Genomic DNA, 15603 nt, shown 5'->3' with positions numbered 1-15603 from the left:
CCCAGCTGGGAAAGGAAATTCTGCTCTAATGGGTGTCTCCAAAATCAGCTTTTTCCTCACTTACTGCCCTTCCTTGCTGACTGCTGGCCAGAGCAGGACTGTGGCTCTTACATAATGACCCCCTTGGTTTTTTAAACAACAGCACTAATTTGTGATACTCTGCAAGGCTGAAGCTGCTGCATTTCCTATTGGTGGGCATAGGCTGGTGTCCAGCAAGGGAAGAGAAGATCCTTGTTAGGAGAGGAGATCCCAGAAACAGGGCAGCAGCCAGAGTGGGGGAATCATTAAGCAGAGTGCTCTGCCCTGGAGTGCCACAGGCCTGGAGAGCACAGACCCTGAGAGACTTCAGAGCTAATTTAATAAATTGCTACAAATTTAAATCCTCAAGAAAGACTGGGAAGAAAAACTCAGAGAAAGGGAGCCTTTGCCAGTTTAACTCCATGCTCCCTGGCTCCTGCTGGTTAACCTGAGCTGATGAGGGTTTAACCTCTGGTTGGTGATCCCACCGAGCTCGGTGCCTGCCCTCCCTCCCTGCTCCAGCTGTGCTGACAAGGGCAAATGGGCCCCCTGGGGATCGACAATGAAGTTCTGCTGCCCAGGCTTTGAACTGCTGAGCTGTCAGACGTGCTGCACCCGTCCTGCCACCCCATCTCTGCCCAGGCTTTGAACTGCTGAGCTGTCAGACGTGCTGCACCCATCCTGCCACCCCATCTCTGCCCAGGCTAAAGCAGAAATGGAAACTCGGGGCTTGGAGCTGGAAAAGACCTACAAGGCAATGTCCTGGCAAGCAGGAGATTGCTCCTAAAGGGGCTTGGAAATGATTTTGCACAGCCTAGACATGCCAGACCCAAGGAACTGGGTTTCCCCCTTGACCCTAGGACACTGTCACCTTCCCCCAGACCCAGCAGCTACACAACCTAAGTTAAAGCACACTGAAGCCCTCAGTCACCTTTCTAGGCCACTGCCCATCTTCTGGGCTCCCCAAAATCCTCCCTTCCCTGTTCACACCCCTCCAGCCCCTGAGAGCTCAGGGGAGCAGCTACCAACACAGGGGGCCCCAGGCAGCTCCTCCTGGGCCCAGCTGCCCCCCTGTTCCCTGGGACCATTGCTCCAGTTCCTCAGCCCAGCTTGGAGGCTCAGCTCCTCTCTTTTTCCTTCCCCCCTGACTTTTGGGGCCCACTGCTGTTGTGTGTGTGTATGGGGGAGGGCTGAAGCAGCCTCATGTGCTTGTGTTGGTAGCAGAGCCAGCTGCCCTTGGGAGCCCCTTCACCCACACCTGGTGACCCACACAGAGCTTGGAAAAGTGACTTGGGGGTGACATGTGTCTGGTTTGAGTGCAGGCTTGGGAAGTCTGGGGGTTTTGCTCTCGGGGGCTCCTCATTGCCATTAGAAGTTGAAGTCAGAGCTTCCAAACCCCCTTGCTCTCTAACATTCCTCACTGCCAGTGGGAAGTTAGGTGCGGCTGGGTAAGGATGCCGAAATGAAGCCTCAGTCACACAGGATTGGGATGAAGCAGGGATTCTTTATTGCAGTGCTGGGGCACAGGGGCAAAAGCACACTCCTCTGATACATTAAAACATGACTATTCAATGCCTGACCATAGACACAGCTATTCCAGGAAACAGCCACTGAATTCTACAGTTGTTACTGATTTGCTGAGGTGATTTGTTATCACTGGTGGGACAACACTCTGCTCACTCAGTTACATCTTGAGCATCTGCTGGTCTTACCTTGGGCATTCTGTTTCTAGACAATGCTTTGTCTGACAGAGCCACAAGGCCTTGGGAAACATCAACAGTCTCAAACAACACACACAGCTTCAGTGGGATCAGCCCTAAGGAAACTGACATGAAGTAATGCAGCAGCTCAGTTTCAGTCCAGGCAGTGGTGTCTGGAGTGGGTCGGCAGAAGGTCTCAGCTCTGCCATCCTCCTGCTGGCCTAAAGGCAGGATGATACTCAGCTTTCCCAGGCAAAGGCTTCAGACACTGGGTATCACCGAGTGTCGGCTCGTGGGAGGCAGCAGCCTGGCACCTGGGTGTGCTCACCACAGCCTCCTGTGTTTGCAAAGCTGCCACAAGCACTGGCCAGCAGTGCTGGGAGCCTTGGGCCTGGCCCCTTCCAGCTGACAGCTCCCTCTGCTCCCAAAAGCTGGCCCAGGAGCTGGAAGCCCTCAGCCTCCCTGTGCTGAGGCACCCTGCCGCTCCCGTGGGGCTGCCCACGCCGCAGCCCCGGCCTCAGCCACGCGCTGGGACGCCGTCAGGGCTTCCAGCCCTGGGCACACCCCAGCAGCCAAGTCTGCCTCCTCAGATTATAGCTGAAGAGTCACCGCCAGATGGCCAGGCTTCGGCAGCCAGAGGAGCTGAGGCACGTCAGGGTCAAGGCACAGAGCGAGAGCTGGCTGCTTGTGTCCTTGGTTTTGCTAATAACGAGGGATCTGCCTTTATTGCTGCCCATGGCAGGTTTGGGGCTGGTGGGATCCACCCTGAGGGGCTGGGCTGGCAGGATCCACCCCAGATCCCTGCCCCTATTCTCCCACCTGTGACTGTCCAGCCTTGGGACAGACCTTTGGGGAACAACCTCAGGCAAGACATGGAACATGAGACAGAGCAGTAAAAGCAGGATGACTGGAATCTCCCACGGGTGCTCAGAATCCTCCAAGGCTGCTGTAATCTGCCATGAGGAGAAAGGAGAGGTGAAAAGGAAGAGAAAGCATCCCCTCTGTGCCCTCCCCAGAGACTGGGTGAGATCACTGAGAGGAAAAGCCCACGGGATGGGAGTGCCAACAATGCTGCCCAGACACACCAGCCCAGCCCCAGAACCAATATAACCAACACAACCGCATCATACGGTGTCAGCAGCCAGTACAACACAATCACGGTCTCCGTCCCTCTCCCAGAGGTGATAAACAGCACTGCAGGGAACACACAGCAGGTCAGAGTTCGTGTAACACCAGCACATAAACGGAGGAGCCAGCCTTGTGACCAGCTGCCTTGCTTAACTCGTACAAGACACCAGTGTAACACCTTTGTTCCAGCACATTCTGGGCAGATCTGTCCTTACCCCAACGCTTCGTGCCCCACGCTGGGTACCAAAAAGGACTGTCATGGCTTCAAACCAGCCAGCACCAAGCGACCCGCGCCGCTGCTCCCCAGCTCAGCAGACCCCGGAGGAAAGGGCAAAGCTTTGCCAGGCAGTGGACGAGCAGGAGAGGAGAACAAAGAGCAGAGGAAGGAAGGAAGGAGCCGCCCGCTGTCGCCGCTCACCGCTGGGTCCCGACGGCACAGCCACAGCCCCGCAACGCGCCGCGACCCTCCGGCCGCGACCCTCTTATAGCGCGCGGATCACATGGGCGGCCCCTTCCCCGCCCCCGAGCGTTAACCCCATCCCTGCCGGAGCCACGGCACAGGCAGGGAGCGTTAAAGGAGCCGCAGCAGCTTGTGCGGGAGCGAAGCGTGTGCCTTTGGGCACTGCACCCTCCCGCTCCCGGAGCTTTCGTGGTCCTGGGGAGCCGGTCAAGGAGCATCTCCCTTGGGCTGGCCCTTTGTCCTCAGGCCGCGTCCTCCTGGCTCGGGGCCGGAGTCCGGACGTCCCTGGAGCATCCCGGAGCATGCCCTGAGCCGGGAGAGCCCTCTCGTGGCCGCTGTGACGGGAGCCGCTGCGCCGAGGGCTCCGGCCGGGCTGAGGCCGGTTGTGCCGAGCTCCGCCGGAGCAGCCCCAGCTGAGCACGCCTGCGACGTCCCATGGGAACGCGCTCCACCGCTGCGGGCGGCTCTGGGGCCTGAGGCTCCATCCCCAAGGCCCCGTGCGCCTGGGTTTGCTTCCCCCGGCTGCAGAGCGCGGCGAGCGTGTCCCTGGGAGGGGACGGGGACCTGCTCCCGTGTCCCAGAGATGTGCCGGGGGCCGGTGATGGGCACACGCGATGCGGTCTGAGCCGCGTCCCCCAGGCGCAGTCCTGGGACGGGGCAGAGACAAGAGGGCGTACGCTGGGACCCCGACTCGGGGGCCGGGCCGGGGCGGAACGCGGTGGAGCGGGCCGGAAGGGAGCAGGGCGGGCAGCGGCCGCGCCGCCGGGCACAACCAGAACCGGCCTCGTTTTCCAAACCTTTATTGTAATAAATTGTGCCACATTGCAGGAGGCGTCGCGGGGCCGGGCCCGGGCGGGAGCGCGGCGGCCCCGGCAGCGGCTCCCAGCGCGTGCAAAGCGGGGCGGGGGGCGCGGGGCGGCGGAGCCCCCCCAGCCCCGGGCCCATCGCGGCGGCGGGCGGCGGCGCGGAGCGAAGGCGGGGCGGGACCGGCGCGGGGCGGGCTGGGGGCTGCGGGCGGGCTGGTTTCCTCGCGTGGCTCTGGAAGCACCGGGTGCAGCCCCCGTCCCGTCCCGGCCGCTCGGCCTCGCGGCGTTAAACTCGTGAAGAAGCCCCCCCGTTGATCTCGTGTTTGTCCCGGTGCCGGGGTCCCCGGAGGCCGGGGCGGCGGCGGCTCGCTCGGGAGCACGAGCCCCGCCGTGTGCCGTGGGGACGGTGCGGTGACAGTGATGGTGCTGCAGACCTCCCCCCCCCCCGGTCCCGTGGCCCCCGGCCCAGCGCTGAGGAGCCGCCGCCCAGCTTGGGCCCTGCTGTCGTCCCCCCCCGGCCCCAGGGCCACCAGTTTGGGGTTCACCTGCCTGAGCTGGGGCACCGGGGCAGGAGGGGGAAAAGAGGGACGGCCTGGCACCGGGGGGTGCCAGTCCCCACCTGGGGACCTGGGGGTCCTGTGGCTGGGGGGATGCAGCCATACTGGAGGAGGGAAGGAGCTTGGGGAGATGCACCCCACATGGGGGTTGCTGAGTTGCCTGGGGGGGGCACATCTGGGAATGGAGACCTGGATCCCCCATGGAGCCCATCCCAGACCTGGCACCTGGCGGGAGGGGGGGCCATGATACCCAGGCCTTGCCCTGGGATGGGGGGCTGGCCCTGGACTGGGGTTACTGGCCTGGGACTGGAGTTACTGGCCCACCATTGGGGAGGCTCAGGCCCCAAGGCTGGAAGATGTCGATGGGGGTGGCAGGAGGTTGTCGGTGGGGCCGGGGGTCCCCGCTCACCCCCGCAGGTACATTCATCCCAGTGCCGGGGGGAGCTGCAGCCCCGGGGGGCTGGTACATTCGTGACGGTGCGGTGGGGGTCGGGGGGGGGGTCCCGGCTGCCCCCCCCCCCGCTCTCCTCCTCATCAGCGGCGCCCCTTTAATTGCTGTTAATGAGGCACTGGGGGGCGGGGGGAGCAGAGCAGCTCCTCTCAGGACCCCCCGGACCTGCAACACAGAAGTGGGGGGGTGTTTAGTGTGAGGCTGTGACACGGGGGGGACACACGGGGGGGACACGGAGCTGAAAAGAGCCAGCACCGGCGGGGGAGCTGCTGCCAGGCACCCCCCAGCCCCAACCACTGTCTCTTTTCAGCTGTGAGGGGGCACAGAGATGGAGACAGCACGGCCGGACACACAGCGACACGGACAGAGCGCCCGGCCGGGGCTCCCGCGCCGTCAGCAGCCGACGGGACGGTGACGGTGACAGTGACGTGAGGAGGAGACGATGGGGGGGCGGTTACAGTCCCTGATGGGGGCGGTTACACTCCCTGCTGCGCCGGGTCGTACCTTCCGCGGCGGATGTTCCTTGAGGGGCGGCGGGGGGAGAGGAGAGAAGCGTTAGTGCCAGCCCGTGTCCCCCACGCTGCTGGAGTGCGTGTCCCCGCCTGTCCCTGCTCCCACGGCCAGGAGCGCACACGCCTGGGGCCACCGCAACATCCCCCCCGGCCAGCACAGCAACAGGCTTGGGGACGGACACAGCCAGGGCTGGTCAGAGGGACAGGGACCCCCAGTGCCACATGCAGGGGTTGGGACAGGGGACTAGGAGCCGTTATCTCCCTTCCTGGGGTGCCCAGTGTGTGTGGGGGCTGTGGCAGAGGGCTGGGGGGGCGTGGCTCGCGGCGGCTGCTTACTTAAAGCCCCATCCTGTGCCCCCGAGGACGATGGCGGCCACCAGCACGGCCCCTGCGATGGAGCCGATAATGATGTTGGTGCCACTGGGACCTGTGACAGAGGGGACAGGGAGGAGGGGACAAGGACACAAGTCAGTGGGGGGAGGACAACATGGGGACGCAGCCCCAGTGCTGGGGGCTCCTGGGGAGAACAAAGCCCAGCTGTGCCCAGTGGAGCTGTGGCACCAGGGATGGGGGTGACCCTGAGCCCCCCCGGCTGGATGAGGTTTGTCCCCTGGGGACAGCAGGGACAAGGGGAGCCCATCCCGTGTCCCCACTCCCCCCACAGGGCACACAGACCCTTATATCGCTCCATCTCCCCCGTGGGCTTCGGCTCAGGGATGGGGTCGTAGACGCTGCAGTCCTTCCCCGTCCACTCTGCTCGGCAGATGCACTTGCCCTCGTTGCTGCAAACCTGAGGGGACAGTGTCACCCCCGGTGCCGTGACACCCCCCCCGCTGCTGTGACACCGCCATCCCCTTTGTCCCCTGCCCCGTGTCCCTCACCCCGTGGTCGAAGCAGATCTTCCCATCCCAGCTGCCGGGGCAGGAGCTGAAGTTAAAGGCCGTGGCTGGAAGGCATTTGCGGTCGAGACACAGCATGCCGGGCCCGCAGGGCGTCCCGTCCTCCACGTAGCTCAGGTCGGAGCCGTCCACCAGCTGCACGTGTCCCCCCCTGCGCAGGGAGGGCGAGAGCGGCTGCCACCGGGACCCCTGCTGCGAGCCGCCCCTGTCCCCATCCCATCCCCATCCCAGTGCCCGTCCCCGTCCCCGCGGCCGGGCACCCACCTGCAGTCCACGTAGCGGTTTTGGTGGAAGAAGGTGGTGGCTGCGATCTCGCCGCTGAGCTCCCCGAGCCGGGGAGCGCCCGAGATGTTGGCGCAGAGCAGGAACCCGCAGAGCACGTCCCTGGAAGGCACCGAGGGCGTCAGCGGGAGGCGAGGGGCGGCGGGGGGGGGCCGTGGGGCTCACTCACTGCTTGTTGCACTGCAGCCAGCCCGCGCCCTCGCGCCCGCAGTTGCCCCTCTCCGTCCCCTCCACGTTCAGCTTCTCGTAGCAGAAGCGCTCGGCTGAGCCTGGGACAGAACAAGTGTCACCCACGTGCCCCTGCCCGTCCTCCCCCAGGCAAAGCCCCGCCCAGGGCCGGCACCTACCGCGGCCCCACAGCGTGTTGCACTGCCGGTCCCGGGTTTTGCAGCGCCCACCGTAGCACCGGCCCTGAGGAGAAGGAGAGGGGCACGGGGCTGGCGGGGGCACGAGGCTGGTGGGGGCTCGTGGCCAGGGAGGTGGGGCAAGGACAGAGTCCCCCCCGCACTGCTCTGCTCCAGGACTCCTGGCCCAGGGGGCTCTGATGGCACAGGGACTGGAGAGCCCTGGCTGTGTGCGGCCAGGGGCCAGTGGCATGAGGGAGGTTTGCACCCCGTGGGTTTGCACAGCCCACAGCTGCAAGAAACTGTGTGATCTGGGATCCATGGACAGAGGGAAAGTGTGTGGCACAGGGGGCACAGAGCTGCCACAGTGAGGGCTCAGGACCCTCTGGGACCCCGGCTGATGTGAGATCAGCTCCCCGCAGACCCCTCCCCAGCCTGTGGCTGTGGTTGCTGCACTGGGACGTTCTCCAGCCCCTGGGAACATGCCCCAGCTCCCAGGGATGTGCCCCAGCCCCACAGCCGTGTCCCGCCGTGCCGTGCCCGACTCACCTGCTCATTCTCACAGAAGTACCCATCCAGCTTGTGGAGGTTGGGGGGACACTGAGGGGGACAGGAGGAAGGGGGCGTGTGACGCCACGTGTCCCCACACTGTGTCCCCCCGTGTGCCCCCAGCTCCGCTCACCTGGCTGGAGTCCCCGGTGCAGCTCTCGGGGATGTCGCACTCGTTCACGGCCTCTCGACACGCCACGCCACGGGGCTCGTACTGCGCCGGGGAGAGGCCGCACGTCAGGAGCCCCCGGCACAGGACCCCCACGGCACAGGACCCGCTGGATCCGGCCCCAGCCCCGCTCACCTTACAGCCTTTGCAGCAGAGCCCGTCGCTGCACATGGCGTCGTGGGTCAGTGTGCACTTCTTGCAGCAGTTGCCCCCGCTCCTCGCGCACTCCTGCCAGGACAGCGGCCAGCCCGGCACGGCACAGCCCGGCACAGCCCGTCAGCCCCTGCAGTACCCTGGCCCCGCCGCGCTGCCAGCCCCGCGCCGTGCTCACCGCCAGCGAGCCGCAGTCACACTCCTCTCCCGCCTCCACGAAGCCGTTGCCGCACTCCGGAGGGTCCAGGAGCTGCCGGGACCGAGGAGGGGGGAGTGAGAGATGCTGAGGGGCCCAGAGCTGGGTGCTGCCGTGAACACCCCTAAAAGGGCACCTGGGGGACAGTGGGACCCCGGCGCCGCTCGCCGTCAGCACAAGGGACAAGGGTCGGGCTCTTTCCCCCATCAGGGACACATGGTTTGATGCAGGTACCGTCACCTTGGATGTGGCCGGGGCTGAGGGAGAGGCGAGTCCTGAGGGACCCTCGGAGCCAGCCCCAGGGCGCTGTTCCCCCTTCCCCGCCCGCGCAGCCGCCCCAGGCCGATACCTTCAGGGGCTTGTTGAAGAGGCAGCTGCCGCCGCCGTCCTGCAGGAACTGGTTGTACTCGTCGATGCTGCAGCGGGAGAACTTCCGCGGGAGGTAGTACCTGTGGGACGGGCACCGTCACCCCTGCACCGGGCACAGCCGCCCACCCCGAGCGAGCAGGACCCCCGGCGACGGCCCAGCGGGCACCCACCCTGTGTCCTCCATGATGCAGCCCAGCCACGAGTCCGGACAGCGGCAGTCCCCTGGAGCAGAGGGAAGGGGGAGATGGCTGTGGGTGGCACCGCGCCGTCCCGTCCGCGCCCCCAGCCCCCTCCCGGGGGGTGCCCTCCAGGGTACCTGCGGCCGTGCGGTGCTTGTTCCACATCATGCCCACGTTCTGCCCCAGCGTCTGCGCCAGCGTCACCGCCATGGCCGCCACGGTGCCGTACTGCGCGGGGACGGACGGGCGGGGGGTCACCGCAGCGACCTCCCGCCCCCACCTCGCTCCCAGGGCTGGGTCTCGCTGCACCCACCTCATTGACGCCACCGGCGCGGGCAGGAGAGCAGATCCCCCCCACGAAGGCCGTGCCGCTGCGGCTGCTCTGGAACGTCCGACCCCTGCGGGGACGGGGCCGGTGGGGACGGGGCAGGTGGGGCCGGGGCCGGCAGCTCCAGGCCCCGCGGAGGGGCTGCAGCCGTGGCACTCACGAGAAGAGGTGGACGGTGTCGCTGTGCTCCAACGGCCCCTCGCGACGGTACTTCACAAACTCATTCAGGGTCTCCAGGGAATCCTCCCCCACCCGGATCCGGTCCTCCAAGGCCCACGTCTCCATGGCCACCAGCACGATGCGAGTGTTGAGCTGCTCCTTGTAGATCTGTGGTGATGAGGAGGGGACGGTGCCAGGGATGAAACTCCTCGCCGGGACCTCCCCCCCTCCCAGGGACAAATCCGTTAGGTGCTGGAGATCAATCCTCTGAGGACAAACCCCAAGGGATCAGCCCCTCAGGTGCTGAGGATCAACTCCCTGAGGACAGAATCTCCCCCAGGACAAACCCAGCAGGTGCCAGGACCAAACTCCCTGGGGACAAACCCATCAGCTGCTGGAGACAGTCACCTCAAGGTCAAACTCCTGAAGGACAAACCTCCAGGGGTAAACTCCCCAGGTGCTGGGGACAACCTGCTCTGGGACAACCTCCCCAGGGACAAAACCCTGGGAACAACTCCCCCCCCCCCAACCCGAAAAATACCAGGGACAAAAGCTTGGGATCAAACCCACAAGGTGCCAGGGACCAACCTCCCTCCCTACAGGAGACAAACCCACCAGGCCCTGGGGACATCCCCACCCAGGAACAAGTGCAGTGGGGACAAATGCCCCTGGAAATGAACGCTTCCCCCCACCAAACAAACCCACCAGGTGTCAGGAACCAATCCCCTGCGGACAAACTTGGGACCACTCCCCTGGGGCCAAAAACCCTCTCACCATATCAGCCACGTTGACCACAGACTTGGCAAAGTTGCTGGTGAGAACCACAGACTTGCGGAGCTGCAGGAACTGGGGAGGACCAGGGGCCAGGTTAGGCTGGGAGGGGCCACTCCAACCCCCACCTCAGTGGCCCCGGGGCCCCTGGCACTTACCAGCTGGTGGTCGTTGACCACAGCCAGCTCGATGTACTTGGTCTCGCTGTGCACCGTGTGCTGAGCTCGGCGGACCTGCGGCAGCCCAGGGCTGAGCAGAAATCCACCAGCCCAGGCATCCCTGTCCCCAGCCCCACGTGTCCTGCCCGTGTGCCCTGTCCACTGCCCCGTGTCCCTGGCCATATGTGCCCTGTCCCCTGCCCCATGTTGCTGGTGTCCCTACTGACCTGCCGCCGCCGCCGCAGCTTTGGTAACCCACCCGCGACGCGCTGGTTCAGCGCAGGGAAGAGGCAGCCTGGAGGGAAGGGACAGAGCTGGCAGGGCACTGGGCACAGAGTCACTGGGACATCGGGGCCACCGTCACCATGCCCAGCGCCGGCTCCATGCAAAGGCTCACCCGGTCGGGCGCAGCTGGGAATGCGCTGGACGATGTGTGGCCGAAGACCCTGTCACGGGGAGACGAGTGTCCCAGTGGGGGGCTGCCACATCCCCGTGTCCCCAGGACTGTCCCCAAGCCCCAGCCCATGGAGCTGCAGTGGGGAAACTGGCTCCGCAGCGCCACTCACCTGCCCGTGCTCGGTGCCCACCTGGGGCTCGATCAGGTACGTTGCTCGGCCATCTGAGAAGACCCCGCTGCAAAGAGAGACAGGGGGAATGGGGTGCAGAGCAGGGCACCCCCCCAACCCCCGTTTTGGCCCATCCAAGGGCACAGGGTACTCACCGCAGGCCCTGGCAGCTGGAGAGAGCCACAAAGGAGCGCGGCTGCCCCCGGATCCAGCCCTGGTAGTAGCAGTGCTCACCTGCACCCTGCCAGAGTGGTGAGAGGCAGCTGAGCTGGGCCCGGGGTCCCATCCTGCCCGTGCCCTGACCCCGTGCTGCTGCTCTGGGGCTCGCTGTGTCATGCCTGGGGTGCATCTGGCACCCACAGCTCCCGGGTGGGCAACCACCACTGCCCCTGGCACAGCCAGTGGCCAACACACCCTGAGGTCACCCCGCACCCGGGTGAGACACATCACACCCTGGCACCCCCCATAGCAGCACCCACAGTCCAGCACGGGACACCCCAGCTGAGCTGACAGGGACAGTCCTGGGCTTCTGAGCCACAGCTGCGGGGCTGGGGCAGCACAGCAAGGTATGGCACAGCACGGCATGGCACAGTGTGGTAGAGCATGGCATGGCACGGCAGAGCTGAGCGTGGCACGGCTCGCAGCTTACCGTGCTGTGGCTGCCGTTGCTGCCCGCGCCACTGACGTGCCGCTCCACGTAGTGTGATGCCAGGAGGTGGCTGCCGGGAGCAGGTAGGGGGGTGAGAGGCCGCAGTGGTGAGGAGGATGAGGAACAAGAGAAGGAAGGCATCGGTGCCATGGGCCTGCCAGCAGCACCCTCATCATGCACCCACCCACAACCCATGCACATGGCATCACCCTGGCACAGGACTCCCCACTTTGGGAGGGTGCTGGCACCCCATGGGACCCTCTCCCCACCCCACAGCTGAGCCCCAGCTCCACACAACCTCCTCCTGGCCCCAGGGACCCCCAGCTTCATCTCCTCCCTCCTGCCAGGGGAGGGCGGCAGCCCTATGGCGAGTGTCCCCGGTCCCACAGTGGGTGCCCCTGGGGCCACTCACTGGTTCAGCTGGAGGTCGAGGGTGAAGGCAGAGCCGAAGGCGTGCACCACGAAGCTGACCCGCGCCAGATGCAGCCCCTGCAGAGCCGGGCCGCCCCCCCCCCGGAAAGCAAAAGTTAATGACCCTGCCCCAGCCCGCGGCCGCTCGAGGGGCACTTCTGACCTCAAAAGAGCGACGTAAAGGGAAATGTCTTTGGGGGTTTGCTTTCTGCCCCAGAATCATCCCTGGCGTCGCCGGGAGGGTGCCCACGGCTGCCACCCGCCTCCTCGGGAGCCCTTTGGGAGCGTGGGGCCGCAGCCTCCGAGCAGCGGCCGCCGTCCCCCCGGCCCGGTGCCCGTCGCTCCTGACCCAGTTCCCGCGGCGGCGGGGGGGAGCTGCCCGAGACCCGACACGGGCCACGGGGGAGGCTCAGCACCGGCGGGGCCTCGGCAGCCGCGGCCGGGAAAGCCAAAGCGTTCCTGGGGTACCCCGGGCTCTGGCCGAGACCCGGGCACGGCTCAGGATGGCGACGGAGGGACGAGGGCGCGTTTGCCGCCGCGCAGCACCGCGCCGAGGGACGTCCCGGGGCTCTGCCGGCGCCGCCACCCAGCTTCAGAGCCCCCGGATCCGCCCCTCGCCGCGCTCGGGTCCCACAGCCCCTGAATTCCCGGCAGCGGCCCGGCCTCCCCCCGCAGCGTCTCCCGGCGGCCGCGGTTTCACTGGACGCCGGGTTTCCATCACCTTTGCGGCAGCTGCAGCTCCTCATTCCGCCCTCCGCCCGGGGCGGCTGCGGGGATCGATGCGCCCCGACCCCGGCGCCCGCCGAGTGTCCGCTCCCCGAGGCGCCGGGACCCCCGGCCCCGCCGCAGCCAGGGGCCCGTTTGCTCGGCGGGAGCCGTCCCGCTCCCCGCTCCCGGTTCCTCCCTCCCGGCGCCCGCTCGCAGCGCCGGTGCCGGGTTTAACGGCATCTCGCGGCACACGTGGGTGCCCCGCCGAGGGGGCGGCAGCCGTGCGGGCCCCAGGGCCACAAAGGGCCCGGTTCCCGCTGCCGGTGGCCACACGGGTGCTGGGGCACGGCCGCGCCGGCTGCCTGGAGACCCGCCACCCACCCGCGGGCCCCAGGAGAGGGCGGCCGGGCGCTGCGGTTCACTTACAGGGCCTCCGCCGCCTCCTCTTCCAGGCTCATTCCTGACCCTGGTGTCCAGCTGATGCCTCAGGACCTCTCCTCCTGAGCTGTGCCCCACCAGCCTGCTGGGGTGGGTGATCTGGGAGACCACCCGTCCGTCCTGCCATCCGGCCCGGGGCAGCCGCCGCTGCAGAGAGCCGGCCTGCGCAGCGGGACCTGCGGGCGGGGGAGCCGGCCGTGCCCGCTCAGGGAGGGCCGGGGGCGCGGGGCTGCCGGCGCGGGGGGCTGGGGCCGTGCTCAGGGGCTCAGCCAGGTGGGGCACTGCATCTCCAAAGGGAGACCCGCGTCCCGGAGGGGGTGTCCTGGGGACGTGTCCCGGGGGGGGGGGGTGGCTGCGGGACACAGCGGGGACAGCCAGACTGGTGGAGTGCCCAGGAGGAAGCACGGGCTGTGTGCTCATGTGGGACACATCTGGGAGGGGGAGCTCGGGAGGCCTGAGGTACAGTGGCGGGTCCTGGGAGGGACACCCCTGGGACACGGGTGGCTGGAAGAGCGATGCATCCCCGAGGGGGCACACGGGGGCCGGGGGGGGGACTGACGGACGCCATTGCTCCCGGGGACGGGGGGTCTGGGACAGCAGCACACGTCCCCTGGGACGTCCAGGGGACAGGGACGGCTGAGATGGGGACAATCCCAGCGGAAGACCGAGGGCTGGCAGGGGGACAGCCCCCGAGGGGACATCCAGGGGACAGGGAGGGCTGACAGAGGTACAGCTCCCATGGGGAACGGGCGGCTGGAGTGGGGACATCGGAGGGTCGCTATGGGGACGCAGCCCAAGGGGACACTTAGGGTGCCGTGGGGACATCTCCTCGGGGAGAGCCAGGGACCCTCCAGAGGGGACACGAGGGGGCGGCGGTGGGGACCGCCATAGCGAACACGGAGCGCTGGGGGGGGGGGGACGGGGGACCCTCCGCGAGGACAGCGGGCGGCCGGGAGTGCGGGGCCGGGGGCGGGAGGGCGGCGGGAGCGGGGCCGGTGGTGCGTGGTGGGGGGGAACCGGCCCCTCCCGGGGCGCTGCGGGGCGGCGCTGCGGAAAAATGTGTCGATGCAGCGAAAAAGCCGCAGCGGCGGCGGCGGGGCCGGAGCGGGAGCGGGGCCGCGAGCGGGGACCCGGCAGCGGGGACGCGGGGAGGGGGCGAGCGGCAGCGGGGCCGGGGCCGGACCTACCTGCCCGCGCGGCGAGCGAGAGCAGCGCGGCCAGCAGCCACCCCCGCAGCGGCCTCATGGCTCCCGCATAATCCGAGCGCGGCCGCGCCGGGCCCGCGGAGCCGGGGACCGTCCTGCCCCTCGCCGCCCGTCCCCGCAGCCCCGGGCCGGGCCCGGAGCGCCGCCCCCGCCCCCTCCGCACGCGCGCGGCACCGGCACCGGCGCCGGCAGCGGCACCGGCAGCGCCCGCCCCGGGGCCGCCCGGCCCCGCCCCGGCCCCGCCGCCGCCCCCCGGCCCCGGCCCGGCCCGGCCCCCCCCCCCGCCTCGCCCCGGCTGCCGCAGCGCCGCCAGCACCCCCGGCACTGCAGCACCGGCGGCCCCGGCATCGCCCCCCGGCCCCGGCATCGCCCCCCGGCCCGGGCCGCCCACCCCCACGGCCCCTGCCGGGGTTGCAAAGGACCAGCCAGGACCAGCCCCTCTTCAGTACAGCAGCACCAGTACTGACCCCCTCAGTCACTCTGCACCCCCCCGAGGACAGGACCCCCACACACCAGTGCCAAGCCACCACACACCAGCACTGTCCTTCCCCACCAGCACTGAGCCCTTCGATGGGACTGGAGCCCCCCAGGCAGGTGCCAGACACCAGTTTCTGCCCCCAGCCGGTACAGGACACCCCAGGGAGACCACAGCAGTACCACCCTCCTGCCCCAGCACAGGGGTCTGACCGTCCCAGCCCGTACTGAGCCCCTCTCCCTGCTGGGACCAAGTCTCTCCCTGGCCCTAGCTCGTGCCAAGCCCCTGGCCAGCACCAAAACCCACCTGACCAGTACCAGAGCTTCCAACTGGTACCGAGGCCACAGCCCGTACCAGGACCCCCAGCCATCAGAAGAGACCCCAGCCGGGACTGAAGCCCCCTCCCCAGTCCCCACCAGTGCTGGCTCTGGGGGGGGGCTGCTCAGCCCCTGTCTGGGGGGTGCTGTCACCCTGAGGTGTGTGGGGCGGGTCTCCACCTGCAGCTGGGCAGCACCCCTGTGAAGCACCACAAACAGGGCTGCCCCAGGGGCTTCCCCATTTCAGGGGATGCTGTGAAGCCACATTCACCCCTGGGGATACTGGGGGAGCTGGGAGGAGAAAAGCCCCAGTAAAGCCCAGTTGATGGCAGCTGTGGGAGGGAGGGGGGTAGAGCAGAGTAGGGAATTCAGACCCTTGCCCAGGGGACAGAGGCTCACTCTGCCTCAGACACCTTTAAACCTTTTTGACCCATTTTCTGTCCCTGCTCCAGCCTCTCTCTCCTCTGCTGCCCTGTGCCAGCAAGGTTCCATCCCTGCAGCCCCCGAGGGACATGCCAGGAGATGGGGAGTGGTCTCGAGACCCCCCTTTACCCTCCATACAGCAGAACCAGATCTCACCTTCTGTTTTATTTAAAAGTTTAAGAGTCTGCTAAAACCTTGGTCCCAGCTTGTGCACACATCTAAA

The 15603-nt window shown here is 67.2% G+C and overlaps 1 protein-coding gene and 1 long non-coding RNA gene across 2 annotated transcripts; both read right to left on the bottom strand.

Annotated features, from left to right (window-relative positions):
- Window positions 1-1502: 1502 nt before the first annotated feature.
- Window positions 1503-3288, bottom strand: LOC133628836 (uncharacterized). The gene is made up of 2 exons (XR_009820880.1): window positions 3062-3288; window positions 1503-2912 (listed from the first exon to the last, which is right to left on the bottom strand). It is a non-coding gene; the product is annotated as an uncharacterized LOC133628836 (long non-coding RNA).
- A 1927-nt stretch (window positions 3289-5215) lies between these two features.
- Window positions 5216-14222, bottom strand: LOC133628777 (disintegrin and metalloproteinase domain-containing protein 11-like). The gene is made up of 26 exons (XM_062017929.1): window positions 14148-14222; window positions 12949-13136; window positions 11816-11892; window positions 11404-11473; window positions 10910-10995; window positions 10755-10821; window positions 10586-10634; window positions 10416-10483; window positions 10189-10263; window positions 10034-10105; window positions 9261-9427; window positions 9086-9170; window positions 8910-9000; window positions 8764-8815; window positions 8574-8673; window positions 8207-8278; window positions 8011-8103; window positions 7840-7920; window positions 7707-7757; window positions 7161-7224; window positions 6983-7082; window positions 6796-6915; window positions 6514-6682; window positions 6308-6422; window positions 5969-6059; window positions 5216-5642 (listed from the first exon to the last, which is right to left on the bottom strand). Exons 1-26 carry the CDS (start codon window positions 14203-14205, stop codon window positions 5597-5599), a joined length of 2307 nt encoding a protein of 768 aa, XP_061873913.1. The 5' UTR covers window positions 14206-14222; the 3' UTR covers window positions 5216-5596.
- Window positions 14223-15603: the final 1381 nt, after the last annotated feature.

The sequence above is a fragment of the Colius striatus genome, chromosome Z (assembly GCF_028858725.1).
Source record: "Colius striatus isolate bColStr4 chromosome Z, bColStr4.1.hap1, whole genome shotgun sequence".
NCBI classification, from domain to species: domain Eukaryota; kingdom Metazoa; phylum Chordata; class Aves; order Coliiformes; family Coliidae; genus Colius; species Colius striatus.
This window is presented reverse-complemented; position numbering and strand designations above follow the sequence as displayed.